This window comes from Panthera tigris, chromosome D1, assembly GCF_018350195.1.
Source record: "Panthera tigris isolate Pti1 chromosome D1, P.tigris_Pti1_mat1.1, whole genome shotgun sequence".
NCBI lineage: Eukaryota > Metazoa > Chordata > Mammalia > Carnivora > Felidae > Panthera > Panthera tigris.
The window spans coordinates 112864351-112882714 of record NC_056669.1 but is presented as its reverse complement, the minus strand read 5'-3'; the positions used below and the strand labels follow the sequence as shown (position 1 = coordinate 112882714).

Below are 18364 nucleotides of genomic sequence, written 5' to 3'. Positions count from 1 at the left end.
TGCGGGCACGGAGCTCACCGCCTGAGTGCGAAGGCCTGTCCTGTCCCCTTCCTCACTCGGCTGTTGGCTCCACCCTGACCCTGGCCTGCCTCAGGAGACGGAGAGCCTGTCGGAGGGACCCCCTGGGGCGTGGGGTCTGCAGCCTGAGTGGCCCCGGGCCCCCGGCGGGGTGTGGATATGCCCCGGAGCCACGCAGCGCTGACAGTGAGTGCTTTGCACCGTTTCGTCATCGGGCACTGTTTCACCGCGGGTGAAATAAATTCCAGGAGTGGGCTGGAAATGTTTGCCGTGAGGGCCCCGGGGGGCTGGGGGGGCTGGGCCACACCGGGTGGGAGCGCCCAGTCCACACTCCTTGCTGACGTCTGGGCCCAGGGCAGGGGCTCCAGGGTGCCTGGGGCCCCACGCACCCCTCCGGAGGCGGCGCTGGCACCCGTGAGGTGGATGCACCCCTCGAACCCCTCTGCGTGCGTGCAGGGGTGCAGCCCTCCATGGGCCCTACCCCACCCCTTCATGCGCAGGACAAGCTCTGTCCCAGAATCTTGGGGGCGGGGGATGGAGCAGGGCCCCCAGCCTGGGTGTGGCTCGGCCGCTGCCAGGCCAGGCCAACGTGTGCCCTGCCAGCCTGGGGTGGGCCCTCCTGGGGGAAGAGGGGCTCCTGGGGCTGTGCGGGTCCCACCTGTGCGGGCAGGTGGGCAGGTGAATGCACGAGTGTTCAGGCAGGTGGGCAGGTGCCGTCACCGAACAGGTGACAGTCTTGGTGGATGAACAGCTAATGGCCTGGGGGTGGGTAAGCGGGGGGAGAAGAGCTCACGGCTCAGTGAGTGAACAGGCGGAACCAGCACCACTGCCCCCCCCACCCCGCCCGGTGCTGTGAGACTGGGGTTCTGGACATAACCACGCTTCTAAATAAAAGCTATCGTAGGACAGATTCAGGTTTACGGAAACGTTGCCAAGGTCGTGCAGAGAGTTCGCGCACCCCCTACGCCCGCTGTCCCCTGGCACCAACATCTGACGTGGGCCTGGGACATCTGTCACAACGAATCAATGACTGCTGACCCATTATTGTTAACTAAAGGTCCACACTCTACGCAGAGTTCTTGTCTTTCCCCACCGTCCTGCTTCCATCCCCGGTTCTCACCCAGGGCACCGCGGGACACTCGGTCCTCAGGTTTCTGACAGGTTTTGATGACCCGGACAGCTCCGAGGGGGACAGGTCAGCCACATCGTGGGGACAGTTGGGGTCTGTCTGGTGTGTGTGTCACGGTCAGGCGGGGTTGTGGGTTTGGGGGGAGGGCCACAGGGTGACGCGCCCCTCCCACCCCATCACGTCCGGGCTCCTGCTCCCAACCTGCCTCGTCCCCGCGATGCTGGCCCGGCTCACCTGGCGGAGGTGTGCATCAGGTGCGGCCGGGCTGTGGTCTCCGGAAGGACGTCGCCGTGACAGCCACACCTGGGCTTCTCCAGGCCGGCGGGTGTCCTGGTCTCGTCTCCCGTTCCTCTCCTCCAGGGGCCACCTGCCCAGTGTGGGCGCCCGGGTGTCTGTGACGGGGTGGGTTATGGGGCTATCGTCCAGCGCCACGTCCCCGAGCCGGGTCTCTGCTGTCCCAGCCTTGGCCACTGGGGGCACTTTCAGTCAGCTCCTATGACAGTTTCCAATGACCCGGTTAATTATTAGATGAGGTCGCGGAGGAGGAAGGAAAAAGGAGGTCGCCGGCCAGCAAATAACATATAACGCACATATGCACACGTGCGCACGTGCTCCCACACGCGCCCAGCGTCTTCTGTGGAAAGGAAAGCAGGAGGCAGGCCGGGGCTGGCTCGCAATGGGGCCACCGTCAGGACGGGGTCTGAGGGGCGCAGGCCGGGCAGCGTCCCACCGGGCCATCCCTCGGGGATCGGCCTGCTGCTTTAGGCCCCCTCACGGCTCCTGGAGGTCAGTGGCCGCCCCAGGTGCCCGGAGGAGACGGGCAAGTGTCTGAAGGCCAGGAACCCAGGCCCGGCTCCGAAAGCCTTTCTCCAAACTGAGCACGGAGGCGCCTGGGGGTCTGGCTGCAGGCAGGGTCACCTCACTGCCTCCCGAGAGGCTGCCAGGCGCTGTGTTTCTCACCAAAGTTGGAGAGAAGTGACGGCAGTGAGCGGCTCATCTCCGCCAAGAGAGCGTCAAGCTGGCCAGTCCCCACGGCCGGCACCCTGAGGCACCCGGGATCCTGCACTCCCACTCCAGCCGCCTCTTGGGTCACGCCTGGGCTCCATCTGGAGCGGTGCCACAGTCATCAGAGATGCCCCTGTGTCCCTGCAGACCCGGGGGGTACTCCTGGGACCAGAGTGGAGGGTCTGGGGGCACCGGGATGGGGGAGGCGTCCCGGCTGTCCCTGTTCTTAGCAGCGGGTGAGAGGAGATGGCCGGAAACGCTGGTTTCCAGAAGGCCAAGGGGTGACTTCGCCTGCAGCTCTCAGGGGCACCCCCTCCCCTGCTGAGGTCCCCAGTGTCCAAGGGGGACCCCACACGAGAGACACCGGAAGGGAGCCGTTCCAGCACGGAGGTGAGCCCCCTGCTCCGCCCGGTCAGCCCTGGCTCCCCGAGGAGCACAACAGCGGCCGAGTGGTACAAACCGGCCAAGATTGGACCCCAGACAGTGGCTTCACCACGTGTCCCCCCCGGGGGACACAGCCCCACGTGAGTTTGTGGCCCTGCCTCACCCTCAGGTCTGAATCGTCCAATTACAGACTCGGGTTTGGACAAAGCCTCCCTGGGCCTCCCAGCCGGGTACGTGGTACCAGGGCTCCCGTCCTCCCCGGTGCCCCCAAGATGGCTCTGCTCCAAATCACCCCTTTGTGCCACGAAGGCATCGAAAGTCAAATTCCCTTTCCAAATATTTTGTCGTCACAGGACATTTCAAATGGTGTTTCGTAAGATGGCACGCCAATCCCGATGTTCGCGTTAGATCCTGCCTCCCACATTCCTCCCAGAAGCAAGCCTGGGGCAGGATTCCACTTGCATGCTCCCAGGACAGGAAGCTCACCCCCTCCCCGGGCCCCTTCTCTGCTCACCCACCTCCCCCCAGGACGTGTTCTGCGGCCACACCGAGAACAAGGCCACGCTCTTCGGGGGAGGCCCCGAATCCCTCCAGGGGTCCTGGTGCCTTGGGTCAGGGCTGGGGGCCAGCAGGGGTGGCGGGAGCCGGCCTCACCACCCCTCCCCTGCTGCCTTCGTGTCCTCTGGGGCAGCCAGAGGCTCAGTCCTCTGGGTGTGTTGACAAACACAGAGACACGCAGGACGCAACCTACCTCCTGGGCGGGCAGATGTGGTCAGAGGCCCCTGCCCAGCTGGAAACCACAGTGGGCGGGGAGGGGCGGGGGAGGGAAGGAGGGAAGAGGGGCAGGGACCGGAGGGGAGGCCACCATGCAGTCCTGGAGTCGAGTCAGGGTGGCCAAGTGCCAGCTGCTGCTCACCAGCTCCTTTGTCTTGGTAACAGGCTGGTCAGGCGGGAAGGGTGGGGGGCGGGACGCGTTATCGGACCTCTGGGACTGTGGTTCCCCCACACCCAGCCCTGCTGTCCCTATCCTGCCCCTGGGACACGCACTTGGAGCCCCTGGTGGTGGAGTCCTGGCAGGTGACTGTGGGGACAGGACGCCCCCGGGGGCCTAGCCAGGCAGCGCAGGTCAGAGGGGGCAGGGGGCAGGGGGAGGGGGCTGCTGGGGTGGGGTGGGCCCATCCTCCACCGTGCAGACAGAATGACCCAAGGTTCTGGGTCCTTTCGGCAGCTGGAAAAGGAATGTGTGTGGTGGGGGAGGGTGGGGAGTGTGTGTGTTGTTGGTGCATCTGTGTGTGCAACACGGTGTCTGGGACAAGGTGAGCCTGTCCCAAGTGAGACCATGAAGCCGAGGGAGGTTGGCCAATGGACCCAGGACACCCAGACCCTGCTCTCTGGGGCCCCGTTCTGCGCCCAGCCCTGCCCCCACACTGCGGGTCTGCCCCACCCCCAGCTACTGGGCCTTTCTATGGCCGCCATGGCAGCTGTCAACTACCTAGGGACACACTTTGCTGTCGTCGGCCGCGCATCCTCAGACAGGACCCCCTATGAGGCCACACGCCGCTGGGGTAAGTGAGGTCCTGTCGGGGTGGGGGAGGCTGCAGGTGCAAAGGCCGTGGGGGGCATCCCGGGCAGGGGTGAGGGCCTCCTAGTGGAGCCAGGCTGGGCCAGGCAGTGGGTCAGGGCAGAGAGGGCCACCCCGGGGTCCTTCTCCACTGGGCAGAGCCAGGGGCCCGGGACACAGCCTCTGCCTCTCCCTAGGCCTCCCGCCCTCCCTTGGGGGCCTGGGGACAAGCGGGACCGTCACGCAGCATCCAGATGGCCTCGTGTCCTGGGGGTATTGCTCCAGGACAGAGGAGCCGGGACCTGGATGCACTCTGGGGGCTTGGTCTCAGGCAAGAGCACAGGACGCCAAGGAAGGCAACCGTGGGGGAGACTGAGGCCCACAGGATCGGGCCGTGGTCCCAGCCCCAGGCCTCCTGCCCCTCAGGCCCCAGTTTTTACCCTGAAGCCGGAATCCTGGAGCAGGAAGCCTGGGTCTTGAGCCTGGACTGATAAGACACCCCGCTCTTGCCTGGTGGCTTCCGAGATAGCCCGGGCGACTGCAGAAGCAGAAGTGGGGGGCGGGGCCTCGGGCCTCCTCCTTCCCTCTGGCCTTCTGAGCCTTGGGAGGAGAGGGAGTGGGTGGTGGGCGGGACGTCCTGCCTGAGGGGGCGTGTGGACCTGTTCAGAGCTCCCAGAAGCCCACCCCCCAAGTGTACCCTTGGGTCGGATTTCAGACACAAGCCCTGTGCACTCCGGACCCCGTCCTGGACACCCCTAACCTCCTCCTCTCTCTCCCCACCCAGCCTTCTGCACCAGCATCAGCCTGGCTGGGCTCCTGACCCTGGGCGCCGTGCTGGGTGCTGTAGCCACCGTGAGGGAGGCCGGGGGCCTCATGGCTGGGGTGAGTTCTCCCCGCCCCTCCCCCAGCCCCTGGGGCGGGATCAAGAGCGGGCAGGGCTGGGAGCACCCCCCACAGTGTCGCAACGGAGACAGAGGTCCGAAGGCTGTGCGCCAGCTGGGACCCCCATCCACCGGGGCCAACCAGGGCCCCTCTGCCAGGCCTCCTTTACTCCGTCATCCAGGGGGGCAGAGTCGGCCCTCCCAGGCCTGGGAGCCATTGCCAAAGGCCCAGGGAGGTCTGGTTGCATCATGCTGGAGGCTCTGGGAACCGGCTTCCATTTCCTGTTACGAGGACACGCGGGGAGGCAGGGATATGCCCCCCACCCCTCTGGTGGCCAGATCACTGTCAGTCGGGGCTCATGCGGTGCCCCAAGGCGGCCTGGAGCCCACACTGCTCCCTTGCAGCCGTGGGGAGGCTCTATCTGACTCCAGAGCGGCGGGCCCTTGTCCCCATCCCTGCCTCCCCAGGCCCGTCCGTCCTGCCCCCTCTGGTGCGAGCCCTCCTCTCCTAAGGGACCCTGGGCTCTCACCTGCTCCCCGCCACCGCCGCCACCAGCACATGCCCCCCCAGCCTGGGCCCCTTCCGGGACTCCCTACAGGCCCGGCACAGAGTCCAGTTGACAAAGGCAGGCCAGGCCCAAGGACCCTGAGGGGGTCCCACAGAACCAGCCAGGAGGGCCGTCCGCTTCTCACAGGACAGAAGTCACAGGCGAGCGGGAGGAAGTGAAAAGTTTATTGAATATCAGGGTCAGTGACAGAGAAGATGGAGGGAGACGGGGGGACTCAGAAAGGACAGAAAGTCCCTCCGTCACTCAGGTTTGATTTGGCAAAGGGGTCCGGGGTACGTGTTTCTTCGGGACTCCAGGGTAGGGTCTGGTCAAAGGTGAGCATCACCGAGGGGGAGGGGGCGCCCACGCCAGTGCCTCCCAGGTTTGTCCACAGCTGACGTCCCGGAACATGATGTTCCCTTCTGCGGAGACATTCTCGCGTGCTTGGGGCCTAGGACCAAAGTTGGAGGATGACGAAGTTTCTTGCCTCCCCCTTGGAGTGAGAATGTGGCTTCTTTGTTTATTCAGATGCAAGGGCGGGGGGGGGGGGGGGCTACACAGTTACAGAGTAACTGGGGCGCAGCAAAGAAACAGACACAGAGCCTTTCACCCGGAGCCGCTTCCACTGCCCGCAGGGCAGGCTCCCTGCAGCCCCTTGGGTCCCCCAGGCCTCCCTCTACCCCCTAGGAGACCCCCCTCCTGCCTCCAGCCCTCTCCTCCTGCAGACCCCACCCCTACCCTGAGAGCGGTTCATGGGGTCACCAGCCAGGGAGCCAACCACCCCGGGGCTCGCCGAGGGCTGGCAGGGTTCTCCACCCAGCCCGTGTCAGCAAATGTTTGGGGAATGACTCCTGGTTCGTAGGGACACAGGCCTTTCCTAAAGCTGCAGTCCCAGGGGGGCTCGAGGGGCACCGGCTCCCCGCTGGCTGGTTGGCCAGGCAGGAGTGAGGGGGCACTGGGGCACCGGCAGTGCCGTCCGTCTGTGTGACCAGGAGCCCTAAGGCCCGGCTCAGGGAGCTGACAGGCGGGTGGACTGCCCCCCGCCCCCGAGCGGAGCCCTAAGGCTGGGGGCCTGCCAGCGGCGCGAGGCTGGAGAACGAGGCCGCACGCCCGCCTGGAGAGGCCCGCGCCGGGGCGGCAGCCTCGGCCGCCAGGGGGCGCCGTGGTGCCGGCCGAAGCGGTAAAGCTTCGGGAGGCGGGAGGTGCTGCCATTCCCGCAGTTCGCGCTCCGGGCACCCGATCCGGGCATCCCCAGCCCGCGGCGGCTCTTCCTGGTCCAGATGCTCCGGGGCGCCTTCCGCTCTGGCCTGCGGCACCCCGCCCCCTCCCTGGGCGCCCGGCCCGATGCCCCCGAGGGCCCGCGCCAGGGAGCCGCCCCTGCGCGTGCACCTTCGTGCGCCGCGGTGTCTGGCGCGGCCGTGCGTCTGCACACGCCGAGCAGCGCGTGTGGACGGACTGGCAAGCGGGGGGACCCTTCCCGACTGTCCCCCGCCCGCCCCTTCCCGCTCCCACCTCCTCCAGCCTCGCCCCACGCGGGCCTCTCAGCAGGAAATGAGCGGAGCCCAAAGGGCGGCTGATTTATTCATGGTTTTTATTTAGAAGGAGAAAGCAAATGCTGGCGCTGGGCCGGCCGCACCCAGCGGCTCCAGGCTGTGCAGGCCCTTGGGGAGGTGAGGTGGGCCTGGGGCCGCCAGAGGCCCTCCCTGCAGGCGGGCGAGTGGAGGGAGGGAGGTGGCGTGCTCTCTCCTGAGGAGCGAAGCGATTTCTGGAAAATGCTGGTCTCCTGAGCTGGCTCAGGGCCCCCATCCTGGGAGGCAGTGTTGAGCGATGGTTTCCAGATGGAGAAGGAGGCCCTCAGCCAGTCAGGGAGGAGGGGGAGCAGGAGAAGGAAGAGGAGGAGGAGGGGGAGGAGGAGGAGAGGGAGGAGGGGGGGGAGGAGGGGGAGGAGGAGGAAGAAGGGGAGGAAGAGGGATGTGAAGGAGGAGGAGGAGGGGAAGGGGGAGAGGGAGGAGGAGAAAGAGGCAGAAGGGAGGAGGAGGGATAGGGAGGAAGTGGAGAGGGAGGAGAGGCAGGAGGGAAGAGAAGGAGGAGGAGGGGGAGGAAGGTGGAGCCATCTCTAGGACAGGCAGGCAGGAGGCAGCAGGGGAAGACAGGGGGCTGCCTGCTCCCCCCTCCCGGCCCCCCACCACGCACCCCAGGGCAGAGCCAGAGGTCCCAGTGCTCCTACCAAGTTTGGGGACTGGTGGGCGTGGCCTGCTCTCTCCGGGCACCTGGTGGAGGCCCCTGGCATGGACTGTTTCTCTGTCCCGGCCCCGCCCAGCCAGTGTCCATGTGTCTGTGTCTGCGGGCATCTCTCGATTCCACTGGTCATCGATCCTCCTGGGTGTCATCCTTAGCGAGGCAGTGGCTGGGTGGGGAGAACCCGGCCACAGTCTGCCCCAGGCTGCAGACAGTCCCGGGAGGACTGTGCCCCGCGGCACGGGGCGGTGGTGCCCTCACAAAGCCAGCGCGGCGGGGAGGTGAGGCACACACAGCGGGCCTCTGGACACCTAGGCTGTGTGCTCAGCAGCCAGCCGAACTGCCTAGAGCTCTAGGAGACCTGGCCGGAGTCCCAGGTCTGAGGGTCACCGGCACGCAGGTGACCGGTCAAGCTGCAGTGGGGGTGACATCCCCAGGGCGGCATGTGAGCTGGGGTTCCTAGTCTCGGGTGACCTTCTGAAGCTGCCCACAAAAGCTCGGGTCATGAGCACTTCTCCGGGGAGGGGCCCATAATACTCCCCGGCCTCTGCCAGCGGGGGCTCAACAGTTCCAGACCCCCGAGCCAGAGAGAGGAGGGCACCGTGGGGGCACTGATGATGGAAAGACATTCCCCCCAGAGAACTCCATCTCCTCCAACGCTGGGGTTCCAGGGGGTGAAGACAGCAGGCGGGCCTCTGCCCAGACTCCCCCTACCTGGGGGTGCCCCACCTGCCCTAGCTCCTTCCAGCCAGAACCACAGAAGCCCAGCTGCAGAGGCTGGGGCTTGACCCAGAGGCACGTTCCAGAAAGCAAAAAGAAAGGAGCAGTCCTTCCTGTGCACCTGTAGAAGCCCCCACCCCCCACCCCTGTGCTCTACTTGCCGGACCCTTCTCCCAGATCCACATCCTAGCCCAGCGCCCGCCCCCGGAAGCAGCCCCACTGGGTGGGGGCTCCCATCATCCAGGGGACTGCCTCCTTTCCTGGGGTTGGGGGGACGTGGCACTGCCACGGAAAGGCCCCCGCGAGCCAGAATGACCAATAGGGGAAGAATTTGCAAACAAGCCAGAAGGGCTGGGAACGGTGTGCCCGCAGCCCAGGTCTCTGCCTCGGCCTGCGTGTGCACCCCATGCACTAGGGGGCCCAGGCCCAGCCTCGAGGTGGCCGGCCGGGCCGCACAGGGTGACCCTCGTCTCTTCCGCCCCAGGGCTTCCTGTGCTTTGCCCTGGCGTTCTGCGTCCTGGTGCAGGTGGCCTTCTGGAGATTCCACAACCCTGCCCAGGTGAGTGCCTGCCCGCACCCCCCCACCCCCAAGCATCACAGAGCAGGGGGTACCTGAGCCAGGTAAAGTCCACTCTGGGGGGGACTGGAACCTGAAGGCTGGGACAGGCCACAGAAGCCCCCCAGGCCTGGGGGGTCAGGAGTTGGAAAGGGGGTGAGGTGCGGGGGAGGGGCGGCCGGCTGACCTGAGGGACTGACTAGACAGGTCCGTGTTCCGGAAACTTGCCCCGAAGCCCTGCCGGTGTCCAGGCCTTATCCCCAGATGACACCCACCCTTCAGCCCTGGAGCAGGGGCAGCCAGGGGGCCACGGAGGGGCAGAGCTGTCCTCCTGGTGGCACTTCGGGGTGGGCTCTTCCCCAGGGCTTCCGTGTTGGTGGTGATCGGGGCGGTGATGCCCGTGGGGGGTGGACCCCCACGGGAGGTGGTTCCCATGTCTGTCACCCCTCCGCCCGTCAGCTGCTGTCCTCTGTGTGCTTGCTATCTCAACACAGTGTGGATGGACTCAGGGTGTGAGAGGGGGGCCCCGTCCCGATTTGGGGGCTGGGGGGAGGCCCCAGCTCTGGGATAACTCAGTCCTCGGGGCCAAAGTCCCCAGAGAGCGTACATGAGCCAGGCTCAAAGCCCGCAGGCCTGGGTGCTGACCCAAGGGACCGAGGCCAGACCACAGCTTGGGGGCAGTGCCTCGGGCACAGGGGCCAGGACAGCCTGGCCCTACAGAAATTCTGTCTGAATCCAGAGCCCTGAGATGGAGCTGAGAGCCTGCCTGGGGAATGGGGCTGGCCCCCTCCCAGAGCAGGGCTGGGGGGCAAGGCAGGCCCCCCGTCTGGGCAGAGGAAACGGGTACCCAAGAGGCTCAGAGAGGGAGGCCCAGGGGTCCAAGCCCCTAGCCCAGCTGCTCCCTGGCTGAGGCCAAAGGGACAAGAGACAGGCCCTCCGCAGTCCCCAGCAGTTGACAAGATCCTGATGGCCTTTGGGCCCAACCTTCACCCATGAGAGCCCAGACCCAGGTGGGGTCTCTGGAGCAGGCTGAGAAGCCAAGGGGCCAGCAGGTGGGACTGCAGACAGGGATGGGAGAGTTCTGCTGCGTAGACCCTGTCTGCCCTGACTTTCTGTGATCCCTTCCCCGCTGGGCCTCAGTTCCTCTGTGTGCTCCCAAAGGACCAGCCCAGGCAAACCGAGGCCAGTCTGACTAGAATGTACTCGGTTTCTGGCAAAACACTGTGCAGGCAGCAGGTGACAAGCCGGGATTTCTTGCCTGTGTGTCTGAGTCCCAGTGGCCCCAGGGTCTCTGTTGCCCGGGCCCCCCGGAGATGGTCATGCAGGAAGAAGCAGAGGCCCCCAGGGGCAGCTGGGTCAGGAGACTGGGCCTGGCTTGTACTGTGTGCTTTTAGGTTTGTGCTGACCCTCTCTGGTCCTGGCTTCCCTTGCCCTCAGAAATGGGCTTCGTTTCTCCCTCGCGTGCTCCTCGGGTGGAGGAGGCCGGGTCACCGGGCCAGGTTTGATGGTCATGGCCTTGCTCTATAGAGGAGGTACTCAGGCCCAGGGGTCACCGTCCAGGGCACATTGTCCTGAGTCAATGCCTCTTTGCCCCACTCTGCCTGGGGTTTACCCTAGACAGTGCACCACCCCCCCCAGCATCATTTGGGGTTACCACCCTGTGACCGGGTGGGAATCTGAGAGGAGCACTGTCTGGGGGGTATGGATCCAGAGACCCCAAGATCCCCTCCACCCCTGTGGCTCCGAACCCATCCTAGGGGGCCTCCCTGGGGTCCTGGAGGTCAGGCTCAAGGAAGAGGGACCCTGGCAAGAAGCACAGAGTCATCCAAGACCACCAGGTGCACTCCACTTTTGTCACGGAGAAACAAGGCCTCAGGCTCCCAGAGCACCCCCAAACCCAGTAATGGGGGCAGATGCCCAGGCCTGTGGGGAGGGTCCAGCTGGGCCCCCACTGCTAGGCCCCGGGGTCTTGGGTGAGGGGCGTGGCTTTGCCTGAAGCGGGGGCCCGTGCCTCCTGCTTCTGGGGTCCTGGGGACAGACCCCGGTCAGCACATTTTCTTCCTACGCCAAGATTATAATCGCGAGAGCCGGCCGTGGGCCACCCGGCTACTCCCTGGGCCCTAGTGGGGGTGATGCAACCAGGAGGGCGGTCCGAGCTGGCCTCCTTGACTCAGCCACTTGCCTGCTGACCCCAGGCCCACTCTCCCAGGCCCCCAGATTCACAGGGACGCCCTCCCATGGGGACACAGTGGCTTCATGGTCTCCCCTCGTTTTATACCTAGAGACAGAGGCAGAGAGAGGGCCACCAGCCAGGCCCTACTGCGGTGCTGGCCAGCCTGACACCTGCCCTCTAGCCCAGTGCACTGCCCACCTCCCAGCGATTGGCTGGAAACCAGCTGACCCAGTTTGGGATGGCTTGCAGTGCAGAGTCTCAATGGGAGGGTCCCTTAGTGCCAGGAGTGGGTGTGGAGGGGTTGATGAACGTCCCTCTGGTTCCTGTTGAGGCACAGGGGCTTTGGACATGGCTGGCCAAGAGACCCTCTGTGGCCCACCCACCCCGGTCCTCCAGGCTGCCAGCAGGACAGCCACCCTTTCCGGGGAGCATGTGGCTCATGCTGGGTCATCTGTTTACCCCCAGCCTTGGGGACAGCCCTGAGCAGCCATCGTGTCCCAGCTGTCAGTGTGACAACAGCACAGGGTGGAGAGGGGGCAGGGGAGGGCTCAGGGTCTCTAGGAAGGGACAGGAGGCATCACAGGACAGAGGAGCTCAAAGAAGCCTGGCCCACGCCAGGAGACCATCGACCCCAGGGCGGTCAGGGAAGGCTTCCTAAAGGTGGTGAGATTCCCGTTTGTCTTCAAAGGACTCATTTGGCAACAGGCGGGCATTTAGGTCTGCAGAACAGGTGCTTAGGAAGATGGAGGCAGTGAGGTCTGGGTGACGCTGGGTGCAAGGTGAAGACAGAACCAGGCCAGGCCCCTGTCCACACCTTCCTTCTCCATTATCTGCCTTGTCTGCTCAGAGCCGGCCCTGGAGGCCCAGGCTTCTTCCCTGGAGCCCGGCTGCCTGGCTTTACAGAACCCACCAGGTGGTTCTGGGGAGAGACCTAGACCATCTGGGGGGGAGCTGAGCTCCTGGCAGGAGGCTCCTCCCAGCCTTCTCTGCCCAGGCCTGGCTGCCAGCCTTCCCTGTCCCACCCCCATTTCCAGATCAACAGAAGTAGGGTGGCCACTTCCCTCGGCCAGGCCTTCTACGCTCCAAAAGATCAGAGCCGGAGGTGGCCGCGGCTCAGGGCTCTGGCTTATGGTGGCCGGGACCCCTGCCCCCAGAGCGGGACTGCGGCATCGGTGGCCCTTCCTGTGGGGAAAGATCCCCCCAGGTGAAGCCTCGGGGACTGCTGTGACCAGCCTCCCAGGAGACCTCAGGGAGCTCTCTGCCTGCTGGAAGGAGGAGGGGACTGTTTGGAAGACACATGGGGGCAGGCCCGCCTTTGGGGAGCTGCGTCTGTCATAGGGAAGGGGCTTCTCCCGCACAGAGGCCTTCCCGCGATGCTCTCCGTGCAGGTGGAGGATGCCGTGTTAGACACCTACGATCTGGTGTATGACCAGGCAGTGAGGAGCTCGTCCGCCACTCTGCGGCAGCAGCTGGTGGCCATTCAGGACACGGTGAGCGTGTGGGGGGTGGCCTCTTCCTCGTTGGGCGGCTCCGGGACACTCGGCCTCCCCAGGTGGATTGCAACCCCGAAAATGGGTACAGGGTGCCCTCCCAGAGTCAGCCAGCCGGGGCCAGATGCCTAGCAGGGGGTCCCAGGACACGGGCCACCAACGCCCTCTCAGTCGTGGGGAGGGGGGTACAAAGACCTCTCGTCTTCTCCCTCTGACCCGGGCAGGGCTGGCCGCCTAATTTGGGGGGCCCGAAGCAAAACTAAAAAGGCTTCTTGTCAAAAAATGAAGAAGAATTTCAAGGTGGCGATAACACGGCATATCAAGCAAGGTGGCCACAGGGTCCTGGCCCGAGAGGCCCAGCTGGGCACGTGAGCCGTCCCACCTAAGTCACCTAAGTGGTGACACTTAGGGGACCTCCCCCCACCCGTGTTCTTGCAGTTCCTGTGCTGTGGGAAGAGCTCTCCTTTTGGCCTCCTGGGGGCCACGGAGGTCAGTCTGTGTCCAGGAGAGGAGGCCACCAGACAGGTGAGGAGGACAGCCGGGACCCTGGGCTCTCCCTCCCCGGGCTCCTGGAGGCTGCAGTGAGGGCTGGACTCGGCCCCAGGCTCCGTTCACGCCTCCACTGCCTCACGCAGTTTCAGCTCGGGGCTCCCCAAGGCCAGGCCTGCCCTCGGAAGCCTCCAGAAGCACAGAGGGAGGTGGAAGACAGACAGTGATCTGGAGGGGGCTCCTCCGGAAGGAGCCGGAAGTGCATTCGCGGAGGGAAGGAACAGCCTGGCCCCGGTCAGCCCGCCCAAGGGCCTCGGCGACAGAGGCTGGGAAGTCCCTTGCCCCCCAGAGAAGGACGTGGCCCTCCCTCCGACCACCCCACCAGCCCTCCCCCAACCCACCGCCTTCCCTGCTCCCCTCCCCCATGTCCGGGAAACAAACCCACCCCTATCTGTGGGCCAGAGGCTCCTGGCCGTCCTCCAAGAAACAGACAGGAGGTTGCTAGGGCTCCGGGCCCAGCAGGGGAGGGAGGGCAAAGGAGGGCCCAGCGGGGCTGGCAGGGGGCTTTCTGCCACCCAGGAGGAGGCTTCGGGCGCCCGTCTGCAAAGCTGGGCCAGGGGCCGCTTGGCCACCTTCCAGAATGGCAGGGTCCCCACTGTAAAGGCCTCAGGGGGTGGGGGTGGGCGCTGGAGGGGCTGGGGTGGAGTCCCTGACGGTGGTCTGGCCCCCAGCCTGGCTTCCAAGAGGAAGTGCAGCCACAGGGGGAGTAGGGGCTGATCAGGGCCCATTCCCCCCACCCCACCCCCCCGGGGCACCCAGGCCAGGCTGCAGCGTCGCGGCCCCGAGCTCCTGGGACCATTTCCAGCTGCCCTGGGAGCCAGAGGTCCCAACCTCCCAGCCAGCTGAAGTCAGTCCTGCGGCCCAGGGCCCAGAGAACACGGGGGCAGATAGAGGCACAGACAGACGGCAAGCCAGCCTCCCCTCCCCCATCCCAGCCTTCAGAGCAACATCCCGAAAGTGCTTCCTTTCTGCAGCCGCCCCAAATGCCAACATCTTCCCCAGACCCAAATGCCGCCATCTGAGTGCTTCAGAGATGGGTCGGTCACCTCCCTTTTCTGGAGGCAGAACCTCTGTGGCAGCCATGCCCTGGGGAAGCACTGGATGGGTATGCCCAGGACCCCAGACCAGTGCTTTCTCTGCCCCCCTTGTTGGCCAGCACCCCCACCCCTCCCCTCACTGATGCTCTGCACCCAGCCTTGGGCCAGGGAGTGAGGGAGAGCCAACCTGCCCACGGCAGCCAGATGCATGACCCAGCACAGGCTGCTCAGGGGACGCCTAAGAAAGGCACGCGCTGGACCCTGGGGCAGCGACCTCTAGTCCCCACAGAGGTCTGCTCTGTCCGTCCGTTTTTCACCTGTTTGTGATGCCATTCCCCAGAGCTCCCAGGCCCCACCGACTTCCCATCACACCAGCATTCGCCTTCGGTGGGCACTGCGGGTCTCCGCCTTGGCGGGGGCCCTCGACCCCGGGCAGGGGAGGGGCAGTCAGGGCAGGCGCCTTACGAGCTGCTCTCTGCTCAGGACTGCTTGGTGGGGGTCAGGAGCTTCCTGAGGACCTACGGAAACATCGCCTCCACCCTCACTGGCATCGGCCTGGCCTCCACGGTACGCTCGCCCTCCCTCGGCACCCCTCCCCCACCGCCTGCCCCTGCATCCACAGGACCCCCCCCCCGATGGAAGGGCAGACTGGGCAGCCCCAGGCTAGCACCTCTGGTCTGGGGGAACACCGGGGAGCCAGAGAGGACGCTGCTGACCCCAGGGAGGCAGTCTGGGGGGTGATGGTGCCCACCTCCCGAGACAGGCGGGAGCCCCGCAGCGCCCAGACCCTTCTAGGGAGGCAGTGCACGCCCCACTGGAGCCGCCGGTGCCTGTGCTGACGCCACCCCCACCCCCCCAGGTGTATGCCGTGCTGCTCAGCTCCTTTCTCTGGTTCGCCTTTCGCTCTGGCTGCAGCTTGGACCGTAGGGGCAAGTACACCCTGAGCCGGAGGTAGGTCCCAGCCCGCCCGCCTGCCCCCACCTCACCCCCCCCCGAGTGCAGACGGCGGCAGGTGGAGGCGTCTGGGTGCTCACTGGCCAGAGAGCACTGCCCCTCCCCACTCCCGGGATGTCTCTACTGCCCCCGGCCGCTGGGACCCCCGGACCAGTACCCCAGTCCTCTAAGGCGGGTGCTTTGGGGGTGGCTGGCCATGTGGAGGGAGGGGGACAGCTGGAGAGCTGCCAGACCAGCCCCCCAGAGACGCCCCTCTCTTCACCCCACTCCTCACCGAGACCCGACCTCACAAGTGCTGTCTCCACCAGCACGGAGAGATAGATGCTTCTGGGGCCCCGCACTAGTCCCAGGCCAAGACCTGTGATCCTGGGGAGCCCCAGGGCTCCCCGTGCACCAGGAGCAGGGAGGACCCAGGCTCAGCGGCCAAGAAGGCCCTCCTGGTGTTCACCAGCCCCGCCGCTCTGCCCCAGCCTTCCCCTCCTGCCCGGGGCCTGGTGCATTCTAGAACAGCCTCACATTACCCTCTGCTTCTTAGAGCCCGTGACTGCCGGCCCCAGGAGCCCAGCTTCTTTAGACGCTCCCCGGGGGGGCCCGCACTCCAGCACCCGATGGAAGCGGACGTTCTCGATGGCCGCCTGCGTGCGAGCAGACCCTCAGGGGGCCCTCAGTTCCTCCAGGACAGCTGACGCTGCTTCAACCACCTGTCCTGCCACCCGTCGGCCCACAGAGGCCGAGCGGGCCTGAACATGAGCCTTACGAGGAGGGTGCGACGTGTTTTCTGCCGCAGCGCGGAGGGACGGGGAAGGAGAGGAGGAGGCCAGCTCTGTTTCAGCAGACAAGGGGACCGGGGTCACTCACTGACTCCGCGGGAACAGACTGGGAAGCCACGGGGCAGGTTTGGGCACTCTGCTTCGTCTCACGAGGTCAGAGCCCAGGGCCGAGCCTGGCCGGGCGCCCCACTGGCCGCCGGCTCCGGGGGACCCTACTTCCAGGCTCAGTCCGGCTGCTGGCTGGACACAGGTCCGTGCAGCTGGAGGACCGAAGGCCCCCTCCTTGCCAGCCGTCAGCGGACCACCTCCGTTGCTTCTCATGTGAGGCCTTCACGTCCGAGCCGGCGAGGCAGGCCCGTCCTCTTGTGCTGAGACCTCTGACTTCCCCTTGCCCCCGGCCGGGGAGCTCACTTGCAAGGGTTCCTGTGGCTGCAGAAGGCCCACTGGGAACCTCGTGTCTCTGGCAGAAGCCCCACACTTCCGGTGGGGTGTTCACAGGTGCCAGGGCCGAAGGCGAGACTCGTGGGGTGTGTGCAGGAGGGCTCCGTAGACGTCCAGTTTCCAGGCCGCTCCCGCTGGTGGCTCCCAAGCTACCTCTCTCCGTTCTCTCCAACCGTCCCTGAGGGTGTTCACTCTCTGCTCGAAATCAGAAGTCCCAGGTGGAACCCCGGATTGGCCCAGCCCAGGCCGAGGCCCCGGCAGAGCTGACCAAGGAGAGAGGGATGTCGGGGCCGTTTAACCTCCTTCTGGGGAGGTCGGGCCTGCTGCCACCAAGACCAGCAAAGGAGGGTCCTCCAAAAGGGAAGAACCCTCTGTGACAGGACGGGCAGGCAAGACAGTGGGCACGTGGCCACACCCCCCACCGTCCTCCTCTTGCGTTTCCCCTCGCACGCCCACGCACGCACGCTTCCGGAGGCAAGCGTGTTCCCGCCTCATGTAGCGCCGGTGGCCCTCCTTCAGTGGAAGAGCTTGTCCCCAGGCGAGGACACCCCAGGGTCTCCTGGGTCCTGCATTCGGGGACAGCCCAGGGTCTCCGGCCACGTGCATTTGTCTTCTGGACCTGCTCTGGTCAGCTTGTCCCCCTACAGCTTACAAAACATATTTTATAATTTTTTAAGTTTATTTATTTTTGAGAGAGAGAGAGAGCCGGGATGGGCAGAGAGAGGGAGAGAGGGAGGCTCCCCAACGGGTTCCTCCCTAGCAGTGCAGAGCCCGACACGGGGCTTGAACTCACAGACCGCGAGACCACGATCTGAGCCGCAACAAAGAGCCGGACGTTCAACCAACGGAGCCCCCCAGGTGCCCTGCAGAATGTGTTTGAAAGATCACAACCAGCGAGGTGTCCTCTGCACAGCAGTGGCGGAAAGAGGGAAAGAAGATAAGGGGATGTAGTTAAGCTCTACAAACACGGAACTCAGCAGCGAGGGAATCTCCAGACGGTTATTAAGAGAACAGCTGGGGCACCTGGGGGGCTTGCCCGTTAAGCGTCTGACTTTGGCTCAGGTCATGATCCCACCGTTTGGGGGTTTGAGCCCCACATTGAGCTTTGTGCTGACAGCTCAGAGCCTGGAGCCTGCTTCGGATTCTGGGTCTCCCTCTCTCTCTTCCCCTCCCTGACTTGTGCTCTGTCTCTCAAAAATAAATAAACAGAGAAAGAAAGAAAGAAAGAAAGAAAGAAAGAAAGAAAGAAAGAAAGAAAGAAGAAAGAAAGGAAGAGAAAAAGAAGGAAGAAAGAAGAAAGAAAAAAGAAAGAAGAAAGAAAGAGAAAGAAAAAAGGAAGGAAAAAAAAGAAAAAGAAAGAAAGAAAAAAGGAAGGAAGAAAAAAGGAAGTAAAGAAAGAAAGAAGAGAGAAAGAGAAAAAGAAAAAAGGAATGAAGAAAGAAAGAAGAAAAGAAAGAAGAAAGAAAGAAAGAAAGAAAGAAGAAAGAGAGGAAGAGAAAAAGAAAAAAAGGAAGGAAGAAAGAAAGAAGAAAGAAAAAAGAAAGAAGAAAGAAAGAGAAAAAAAAGGAAGGAAGAAAAAAAGAAAAAGAAAGAAAGAGAAAGAAAAAAAGGAAGAAAAAAGGAAGGAAGTAAAGAAAGAAGAGAGAAAGAGAAAAAGAAAAAATGAATGAAGAAAGAAAGAAGAAAGAAAGAGAAAGAAAAAAGGAAGAAAGAAAGAAAGAGAAAGAAAGAAAGAAAGAAAGAAAGAAAGAAAGAAAGAAAGAAAGAAAGAAAGGGTGCGGGGGCAAAACCAAGGCCTTAATATAGCACCATCGCAAGGCTGGGTGGGCCCAAGCAATGGGCTGGTGACCCACCAGTGCAGTGTCCCCAGCAAGTCTGGCCTCTCTGTCCCAGCTTGGCGGGGTGGGGTG

At 64.2% G+C, this 18364-nt stretch overlaps 1 protein-coding gene across 6 annotated transcripts; it reads left to right on the top strand.

Annotated features, from left to right (window-relative positions):
• The first annotated feature begins 3362 nt into the window (after positions 1–3362).
• On the top strand, positions 3363–17170 carry TSPAN32 (tetraspanin 32). Of its 6 annotated transcripts, none has more exons than XM_042958884.1 (9): positions 3363–3468; positions 3951–4101; positions 4882–4979; positions 8969–9043; positions 12602–12703; positions 13142–13228; positions 14773–14856; positions 15149–15240; positions 15779–17170. In XM_042958884.1, the coding sequence occupies exons 1-9, from the start codon at positions 3403–3405 to the stop codon at positions 15927–15929; spliced, it is 906 nt and encodes a 301-aa protein (XP_042814818.1). In that variant the 5' UTR covers positions 3363–3402; the 3' UTR covers positions 15930–17170. The 6 variants fall into 6 exon arrangements, with proteins under 6 accessions (XP_042814818.1, XP_042814819.1, XP_042814822.1 ...); XM_042958885.1 differs by having other exon boundaries at positions 3364–3468; positions 3987–4101; XM_042958888.1 differs by lacking the exon at positions 3363–3468 and adding an exon at positions 3475–3613 and having other exon boundaries at positions 3987–4101.
• The last annotated feature ends 1194 nt before the right edge of the window (positions 17171–18364 follow it).